Consider the following 10406-nt stretch of genomic DNA (forward strand, 5'->3'; position numbering starts at 1 on the left):
CCCCCCAAATATCAAAGCTAAGACGTGTTGTAAATAAAGAAGGTTTTGCCTACATAGGTGCAACCTCGCCTCAGAGCCTAGGCGCGCCCTTTTGACTATATAGTTTCCTACATATAGCATGCCATAAATCTCTCATCGATTATCCTTTCATCAAGTTCAAATAAAGAACAAGAACACAAAATCAAATTAACTTCAACATTAATCGCATTAATCGTCATAAACTCTTAATGAACTTGTTTGATTCCTTCTATCGATTCTTTCACGGCTTCTTCAAGTTGGTCAAATTCATATCTCCATACTAGTTATTTTATTTTTTTAATTTTAAACATATAATTCACAAAACTTAAGTAATTATAACTGTTTTACATGATTGAACTTGTTCCATTGTTGAAAAAACCAAATATAAACTCAAGGGTCACATGTACCATTTAATCAGAAGCTAATAACAAGAGAAAGAAGCAAACTTTATTGCTAATGAGTGTGAGATCTCTTCTTTAATTTGCAGAAAAGCCCACTTTTCGTATGAATCGTTGCTCCTGTGACAAGTTCCACCGAATCCGGAGATCCTTTTAGCTCCACATCAAACTTCTGTAATAGCATCGCTAACGCTATCGTCGATTCCATTAGCGCAAATTGGTCTCCCACGCATCTTCTTGGCCCGCCACCAAATGGTAAAAATGCAAAGTCCGATACAGTCTGAAATCACCAGCCACAAACCCTTTGTTAGATTTCCAGAAATATATAGAGTTAAGTTCCTGTGAAAATAAAATAAACGTACGAAACGTACGAATTGAAAGAAAGTAAAAAAAAGTGGCGGTGGCATTTTGGTAATTATCAGCAACTTCAAAATTACTCTAGTAGAGTAATTTTGAGCTTCTGTAGAGTAATTTTGTAAAAGTTCATGTAGAGTAATTTTGGTCGTGTAGGGTAATTATCAAAATTGTAGGCTAAAATTACACTAACCCCCCCCCCCCCCCACCCAACTAAAAGCTAAAAACTAAACCATAAAGCTAAACCCCATAACTAAATGCTAACAAAATTACTCTACAAGACATTTTCCAAAATTACTCTACTAGAGTAATTTGATAATTACCCTACATTTCCCAAAATTACTCTACAGATGCTCAAAATTACTCTACAGATGTTCAAAATTACTCTACAAGACACTTTTTGCTTTTTCCCCAGTTATTTTGAAGTTGCTGATAATTACCAAAATGACACCGCCACTTTTTGCTTTTTCCCTCAATGCGTACATTTCGTACGTTAATTTTGTTTTTATTTGATCCTTTACCGAAATATATATTGCCTAAAGACTTGCTAAAGATAAAATAAGAAGAGTATAAACTATAAACCTCGTTTGGGTACAGAGATCCAGCGGTTCTAGATGGATCAAAGCCCGCCCACCCTTCAATGTCATTGTTATCTTTTTGAACAAGAAACCGCTCCGGTTCGAATTCATTAGGGTTGTCCCAGAAGTATGGAGATCTATGAAGGTTATATACCTGTCCAAAAAAATAATAAAAAGACGTTAAATATCACGAATCTAATACGCGACTTCTGAAGGATTCTTGGCAATATAGAAATGACAAAGTAACAGTTGATTACTTACTGAAATAAATAAATCGGTCCCAGCTGGAATTTCGTATCCTTCTTTATTACCCTTATAACCTCCTGTTAAATTGAATGATATTCATGGCATTAGAAACTATAAAAACTGGGAAATTTAGAGTAAAATGCCATTTTCGTCCCTGAGGTTTGTCCACTTTTGCGATGTTCGTCCACAGGTTTGTTTTTCAGCATCTGGATCCAAAAGGTTTGAAATCTTGCAATTTTCATCCAACTCGTTAACTCCATCCATTTTTCTCCGTTAAATGAGGCGCATTTCCGTCTTTTTAGACATTTTTTGTGATGATTAAAGGATTTGGATGGGGAGAAATCAACAGAGGTGAATCTTTATTTTTATATAGTCTCTTTATTTTATTAAAAAAATGTATAAAAAGACGGAAATGCCCCTCATCTAACGGAGAAAAATAGACGGAGTTAATGAGCTGGATGAAAATGGCAAGATTTCAAACCTTTTGAATCCAAATGCGAACAAACAAACCTTTGGACGAAAGTCGCAAAAGTGGCCAAACCTCAGGGGCGAAAATGGCATTTTGGTATTGTAGATTGAATTTGATAGCATATATTATTACCTGGTAATCGATCTGATTTTAGAGAACGCCTGATGAGTAACGGAGGTTGAGGATACAAGCGTAGACTTTCAGAAATGATTAGTCTAACATATCTACAAGTTTAAAACAAGGAAAATCAGTAAAACAGTTTACAAATACGATAACAAGTCTTTTAATATTGTGGCATACTCTAGCTTTTTAAGTGACTCCAAAGTTATTCCATCCTGTGAGACGACAGCATCGATTTCCGCTTGTGCTTTCTTCATTTTGTCGGGATGCTGCATAATGGCGGCTCATCAGACATTAGCGTTGGCCACAAACATTTATCTCTATATCCTTGTACATTAACAAATTGTCATATTTAGACCGATACTAAGATACAAACGTTATGCGATAAATGCTAATTAATATGCAAGTTTATCGATGTTTCATACTTGAGCCAGAAGAAAGACGGCCCACGTAAGAACAGCAGCTGTTGTTTCGTGGCCAGCAATGAGCATTGTCATCAAGTCATCCCGTAGCTGTTTCATGGAAATTGTAAAAAGATTATTCGAATTAACACATTAAATATTCAGATAAAACTATAGGTTATACTTACTTGTCGATCATCAACATCAACTCCCCTCATGTCAACTAAGAAACGCAGCAGACTCGCATCCTAAAAAAACTTATAATTATAAAAAAAATCCCAACAAATAATTTTTAAATAGAGTTAATTACGTTTTTCGTCCTTGTGGTTTGTTGAATATAACTATTACAGTTCATTAGTTTAAAAATTGCCAAAACAGTACACGTACTTTCACTTTTGTAACAATTACAGTCTACCTCCGTTAACCACATCCACTTATTATGTTAGTTTTATCATTTATGTGAAATGACCATAATGCCCCCTGTTAATTACCTTCTTCATCAATCATCACCACCAACCGCAGACCACCGCCAACTCCAGCCACCACAGGGAGTTGGCGGTGGCCAGATTTGGCTGTGGGTGGTGGTGTTTGATGAAAAGAGAAGGTAATTAACAGGGGCATTATGGTCATTTCACACAATACTAATAGAATAAGTGGATAGGGTTAACGGAGGTGGATTATAATTGTTACAAAAGTGAAAGTACGGATACCGTTTTGGCAATTTTTAAACTAATGAACTGTAACGGTTATTTTCAACAAACCACATGGACGAAAAACGTAACTAACTCTTTTAAATATTAGAATGAAACATATTACATACCTTGAGATTCGAGTAGTCTCTTTGCTGCAGTTTCTCAACATCCGTTTCCTACCAATTAAAACTTTCAAAATTAAAAAATAATCCTACAACATATGGAATGTAGAACATATAAAAACCGTTACCTGTCTCGTCTCTTTTGCATTTTTTATAAGATTATCAAGACAATCATTAATAATCTTGAGATCGTTTGCAAATTTCCGTTGTCTGGGAACCAGCCATCTAGCCAGAGGAAATTTCCAATACGGAATGTAGAAAGTTGATCGATGTTCGGCTTCGAAAAGCGTGCCGTATACTGCCTGAAAGGAGCAGAAACAGAAGAGAAATTAACCGAGTTTTATAAATGAACTCATCGTGTAAAACATGTTGGGCAATGTATCATAGGACTAGACCTTAATGACAGGAGATTCTTTTGTGACAGAACCGAAGTCGTAATTGAAAACACCGAGACCGATTATATCCAGGGCCAAATTCGAGAATTCCGCTTCGAGATCTAACTCGATTTCGTGCCCTCCTTGCAAGTTTTTGGCTTCTAGAAGGTTCTCGAGTTTTGATATTGATCTTTCGGAACAATTAGCGAACATTTTCACCATAGCTTCCAAATATAAGGTATGAAAACCCGGAGCTATAACTGAAAAAAAATTCAAAACGATAGACATGACTATAGGCAAACATCAAACTTAAACATATTGACTTAGGGCTGCAAACGAACCAAACGCTCAGCGAACAGTTCGTCGGGAAGTTCGTTTGTGTTCATTCGATTAACATATGAATGAACACCAAGAAATTTTGTTCGTTTAGTTGAATGAACGAACATGAGCAGAGGCCGCGTTCGTTTATTTATGTTCGTGATCGTTCGGTAATGTGTTCGTTTATGTTCGTCATGTGTTCGCTTATGTTCCTTCGTGTTCAATAGTTAATTGGGATTTTATGTTTTTGTGTTTTATAGAAATACTTTAAATTTCCCACTAATAATATATTTAATAAATATTAGTGTATTGTATATTACATACCATTAAATATATGTTCGTTTGTGTTCATGGACGTTCGTTTATGTTCATGAACGTTCATTTGTGTTCATGAACGTTTGTTTGCGTTCATTTGTGTCCGTTACCTAAAATTAACGAACGAACACGGACAGAAAATCGCGTTGAGTATGTGTTCATGAACAGTTCTAGTTCTGAACACATTTATTTCCTTAACAAACAAGCATGAACAACGCCTTGTTCGTGTTCGTTCGGTTCATTTACAGCCATTAACTTGTATGCCTTACCACTAGTCATCCTGATTATTCAATTAATTAAGCTAATATTATTAATACATATCAATAATTGACTTAAAAATTATTACCTCTTCGCCTTTGCTTCCAAGTGTCTAAGTCAGCAGGAATTAGTCCTTTTCCCATAATTGGCTCCAGAATATCGGCAAGAACTCCCTACATGATACGTATGAAGCGCCTTATAAAATATATAATATTGGTCAAAAACAAGTTTAGGTAAAAAAAATGTATAATTTAGAACTATGGGCCCACCAGCACATTTGGGAGACTGTTGACTGTTTCATTTTCATCTAAAATATTAAAAGAGTAAATTACGTTTTTGGCCCCTGTGGTTATATCACTTTTACTATATTAGCCCAAAACAAGAATTTTTAACATATCTGCCCCCATGATCTCTATAACTAACCATTTTGGTCCCCCAAGTCTAACCATTTTAGCCCCCATGGTCTCTATAACTAACCATTTTGGCCCCCATGATATCCAGACTTAGGGGCCGAAATGGTTAGTTATAGAAACCATGGGGGCAAATATTTTAAAAATTCTTATTTTGGGCTAATATAGTAAAAGTGATATAACCACAGGGGCCAAAAACGTAATTTACTCATATTAAAATATACCCATTTGACTTGTTGGTAATAAAATATAACCCAAGTCGGACCGTTTGAAAGTAAATGGGTTATTGGGTTGTAATCGCTGTTTGCCACCTTTTACATGGGGTACTTGTATGCAATTATGCGTGTATTTACAGCATAGTTGTTAAAAGCCATCGCCTCTTGCGCCTAGGCCCATTTTCCAGGCGAGGTGAGGCAATTGCGCTTTAATTCTTCAGGTGATGGTTCAGGCGCATATTTCAACGAGATTCCTAGATTTCTGATATTTTCCGGCCAAATTCTCTAAATTCCGGCAATATTCTAGCTAGGTTTCTACTTTTATCTAAGGCAAACCACTTTTCTACACCAGCACACTAAATATTTTAGAACTTTTGGTATAAAATATATGATATTAAATGTTATATAATAGCTTTTGTGTATTTTATTTGAAGAATATTATTATTTTTCTAATATATTTTTCATTTTTTTCATCATGCGCTTATCTTTTCTCAGGCCCTCGCCTTTTTATGCGCCTTGCGCCTAGGCCCCAGGCGAGGCCTATGCGCCTTGAGTGCGCCTAGCGCCTTTAATAACTATGATTTACAAACAATAGATTATGCACTGAATAGATTTCAACATGTGGGCACTAAAGTAACGCAATAAATTGGAATCATACCTTATCATACGAAAATGCATTTTCGCGAAGAATATATCGGGCGACAATAGGATCTGATATAACTACAAATGCTTTTGGACCAAAGGCAAGTTTATAAACTGATCCATGCTGTTCAATAAACCGTCATTGGGATATCAAAATTAGTAACTACCAATAAATGCAGGTCTATATACTACACTTAACAAAAATCATATTAAATCAATTTGCCAACCTCTGTCTGTTTGCAGCATTCGGCACACAAACATAAGCAAAAATCATGAATATCAAAAAAAAACATTGCTGTGTATGTATATGTATATGTAGGGCGAGGTTCATTTTAGAGCAATAAATGATTGCGAGGAAAAAAAAAACAAATTCAAATCATTTGAGTTTTTTATTAATGGTTCAACTTTTTTAAAATTTTACTCTTTACATACAGATGTGTACGTTATGTACTTAAAAAACCATTAACTCATTTTGTTCATATATTTCTTTAACTTTAAACGTTTACGTGCACATGTGTAGGTTATGTGTAGGTGATATAACCTACACATAACTTGCATAGGTGTAAGTTCTACAAAATAAACGAAATATGTTCATATATTTTTATTTTTATTTTAAGAGAGACAAATAACGATTCCGTTTCAACCATTTTCTCTTTTTTATTAAAATTTCAATATTGAAAAAGTGAATAATTTATTTTGTTCTTACTGTCTACCAAATAACTGTGTTCTGCCCATAACCCTCCCCTATGTGTATTTGTATGTGAAAAAAAAAAAAAAAAAAAAAAAAAAAAAAAAAAAAAAAAAAAAAACTGAAAAAAAAAAGTGAGTAGTACCTCTATGAACCAATCATACAAAGAGAAGAAAAGAGGTTTCCCAAACAAATCAGAGACAGCACCTTCAGCAACAGGCATTGATCCTATACTCCCACCACTCAAGAAATTAGTCAGCAAATTGCTTGCATTATCCAACACATTTCTACTCTTATTCCTCTTCTCATCTGTACTTGTCGATTGACACCTGCACTCACCAAACACCTAATTATCATTTATCAATTCCACAAAATTCCATACCTAATTCAACAATTCACCTTACGGGTAGCAATTCCCGACACAACCCGAAATGCAACCCAAACCCGACAAAAAAAAAAGGTTTTGGGTCAGTTAACACCATCTGTTTTTTAAACTGGTCAGCTTGGTTTAAAAAAGCGAGCTTGAAGCGTGAAGCGCTGAGGCGTTAGGAAAAACGCTTTTTTTGCCCTGAAGCGTTATTTTACGTGAAGCGTTTTGAGGCGACGCTTTAAACGTGAAGCGCTAGGTGTGTGAAGTGAATTTTCAAGCCCAATCAGGTCAGATTTGGGTTTTATTTGGGCCCAATATTCTAGATCAGCTCCAATAGGATTTCATAAGGGGCCCAGCAGCTTTTAATCACGTCAGATTTGGGTTCTTTACCCTAAAAAAAAGAACGGTGCAGCCTCTTCTGTTCAGTCGCCTCCTCACTCTTCTGCATCAATTGTTGATTAAAGACTATTTTTTTATGTTTATGTTTTAAGTGTGTTTCGACTTCAATGCATAGTTGTCGATGGCGAATAGCGACAAGGCACCTATAGGCTACGTAGCGAATAGCGAAAAATAGCGACGGCTATTTTATAAATAGTGATTACACTAGAAAAAGAATTTTGAAAATTTTTATTTGTATATTACATCAAAATACCCTTGTATATATGATATTTTACATGTATATTTAACAAAAACCTATAAATCCAGCTATTTTATAGCTATATCTAATTGATATTAACATAAAAAAAACCCAAACTGTCCCTAAGCTCGCTATTCATCGCCATAACCAACATAGCGACACATAGTCGCATCGCCATAAAGCGCGCTATAGCGACCGCTATGGTCGCTATCGACAACTATGCTTCAATGTATGTTTTAACTATGCTTTTATGTGTTTAAGTGTGTTTTATAATCATGTTTTTGTGTTTATTATTGATTAACAAGTAGAATATGTCATATTGATGCGTACAAATATTTTTTTTATTTTGAGCGCCTCGCTGCCCTCGCATACGTGAAGCTCTCACCTCGCTTAAAGCTTTCGGAACCAAAACACTTCGGAGCGCCTTGTGCTATTTTAAACCAAGCTGGTCGGGTTCGAGTTTAAAGGATTAATCCTAATCGGAGTTGAAGTGGCTTCAAGATAATTCAAAAGAGTTGAAGATAAAGTTTGGTTTATTTATTACAATTCAGTTAGTTACTGGGTCTAGATAAGTATCCGTATTTTATTCAATGTGATATACTTATCTAGTTTGGGTTCAATAATTATTTAATTGGTATTTGAGTCATACTAGGTTTGGGTTTACTTTAGTATAAATAGATAATTAAGGTTATTGTAATTGGTGTGCTTTGGTTAAGAATAAAATGAGTTGAACGAGTTTGTTCAATCTTGTGTTTGTGTGTGTTTGATCAAGGGTCTGATTTCCAACAGTGTTGACACACATAGAAATGGGTTGACTCGTTGACCCGTTTAGGTATTTAAAAAAATACCTTTATAATTCTTTTTTTCTGGTTTCCATTTTTCTAGAGATACACATGCAATTTTCAATCCATTTTCAAGATTTTCAATATTTTCCAAATAAACTATTACTCATTTAGTCATTTACAAACCAACAACCCGCTTATAACTAGCAACAACCCCGCTTATAACTAGCAACAAACAATATGTATTACTCATCTAAAAAATGGTTTATACGGTTCGGGTTAACCCAAATTTATGTGTGTGCGGGTTAGGGTACAAATAATAATATGGGTTGGTAGGGCTACAAACGAACCAAACGTTAGGCGGGAAGTTCGTGTATTGTTCGGCGGGAAGTTTGTTTGTTTATTAAACAAACGAACACGAACAAGAAATTTTGTTGGTTTAGTTAAATGAACGAACATGAACAGAGGTTGCGTTCGTTCATTTATGTTCATGAATGTTCGGTAACGTGTTCTTTTGTTTTCAACTTCAATAGTTCATTAGTGTTTTAGTTTTTATATTTTACTTAATACTTCAGAGTTCCGACAAATAAAATATTTAATAAATGTCAGTGTATTATCTATTATGTTCATGAATGTTTGTTTGTTTCCATTTGTGTTCATGAACATTAGTTTGTGCTCGTTTGTGTTCATCAATGTTTATTTTCATTCGTTGCCTAAAATTAACAAACACACACAAAAAAGTTTATTTCCATGACAAACGAACATAAAATCTCATTCAGTAAGTGTTCGTGAACATGAACAGGAACAGATATATTTCTTAACAACCGAACAAGAACAAGGTCGTGTTCGTGTTCGCTCGGTTCGTTTGCAGCCCTATGGGTTGGGTTCGGGTTGCACATTTCAACCCGCCAACCCACCAACCCGACACAAACACAACTGACACCCCAAATTCACCTCACGAGCAATCACAAACACCGATTAATCAACAAAATTGCTACTCGAATTTCAAATAAACTTACCTAATAATTCGGTGTGTTTTCGAAACTGAAGTGAACCGACAGGATTTAGAAGCAGTTGAAGATGCAAATTCGGTTGTGCAGAAGTGAGGGAGTAACGAACAGTTGCTGGTGACAGTTGACATTGCTGTTGAGATTCAATTGAAAGGTGTTTGGATTAAGAAGATTGGTGAATTTGGGGATTATAATTGTATGATATGAGTGGCGAAATTTGGTAACCACTCACGGTTTTTGATAATAATAATCGGACATGGAAATGCAGTGGGAAAGAACTTTTAGCTGGAAAAATATTTGTTTACTGTCCGCCCAAAATTGGATTTTTCTTTTGATAAGTTGGGGATAATTAATTGCATACGAGTCCCCTGTAGCTTTTGTGTTTTATGAATATTTTCTAAAGTTTGATTTTTACTTTTTGGATTTTTATAATTTTGTTTATTTATAAAACTAGTTAAATTTTCGTCCGCGCGTTGCGGCGGGGACCCAATGACTACAAAACGCGTGTTAGTAACGACAAGCAGGTACCAAATTTCAAAACATAAATAAAAATGTCGTGAAAAGGATAGTCAATCCGTCTGAAAAAACGATTTTAAATAACCTAATATATAATAATAGGACTCACATGTCCTACACGTTGGAAATTCGGTTGTTTTCAGTTCAGATATTACGGTGCTAACACGTTAAAATATGGATGAGCTCGGTACATGTAACGGCACCGAAAGTGCCGATCCGGAAAATCATCGAAATTGGGTACCAGCACCGAAAATGTTTGGTACAATACGGTATGGTATTTGAAGGTAAAAATCAATAAATATAGGTATGGTGCTAGACCGGTGTCAAACCGAAAGTAAAGATTCTGAAAACGCCAAAAGGTGGGTATCAAATTGGTACCAAAAATGATTTGATATAGTAAATTTGGTACCAATACGATACCGGTTTGATTACAGGATTTGATATGATTTGCTCATCAATAATTTAAATATCCA

The 10406-nt window shown here is 35.1% G+C and overlaps 1 protein-coding gene across 1 annotated transcript; it reads right to left on the reverse strand.

The window, feature by feature from the left end:
- Window positions 1-288: 288 nt before the first annotated feature.
- Window positions 289-9738, reverse strand: LOC110880052 (cytochrome P450 97B2, chloroplastic). The gene is made up of 14 exons (XM_022128611.2): window positions 9427-9738; window positions 6764-6947; window positions 5947-6054; window positions 4752-4836; window positions 3794-4032; window positions 3527-3700; window positions 3405-3452; window positions 2773-2832; window positions 2609-2695; window positions 2364-2452; window positions 2196-2287; window positions 1610-1671; window positions 1353-1502; window positions 289-696 (listed from the first exon to the last, which is right to left on the reverse strand). Exons 1-14 carry the CDS (start codon window positions 9546-9548, stop codon window positions 472-474), a joined length of 1725 nt encoding a protein of 574 aa, XP_021984303.1. The 5' UTR covers window positions 9549-9738; the 3' UTR covers window positions 289-471.
- Between the last annotated feature and the right edge of the window lie 668 nt (window positions 9739-10406).

The sequence above is a fragment of the Helianthus annuus genome, chromosome 1, assembly GCF_002127325.2.
Source record: "Helianthus annuus cultivar XRQ/B chromosome 1, HanXRQr2.0-SUNRISE, whole genome shotgun sequence".
NCBI classification, from domain to species: domain Eukaryota; kingdom Viridiplantae; phylum Streptophyta; class Magnoliopsida; order Asterales; family Asteraceae; genus Helianthus; species Helianthus annuus.

Bases quoted from the DNA above. Each gene is read 5' to 3' on its own strand.
- LOC110880052 (XM_022128611.2), bottom strand. From the start codon at position 9,548: ATGTCAACTGTCACCAGCAACTGTTCGTTACTCCCTCACTTCTGCACA. The intron at 4,033-4,751 runs GTAATAATTTTT...ATTTTTTTTCAG, and splicing joins TTGGAAGCAAAGGCGAAGAG to TTATAGCTCCGGGTTTTCAT. The intron at 3,701-3,793 runs GTCTAGTCCTAT...TGCTCCTTTCAG, and splicing joins AAGAATCTCCTGTCATTAAG to GCAGTATACGGCACGCTTTT.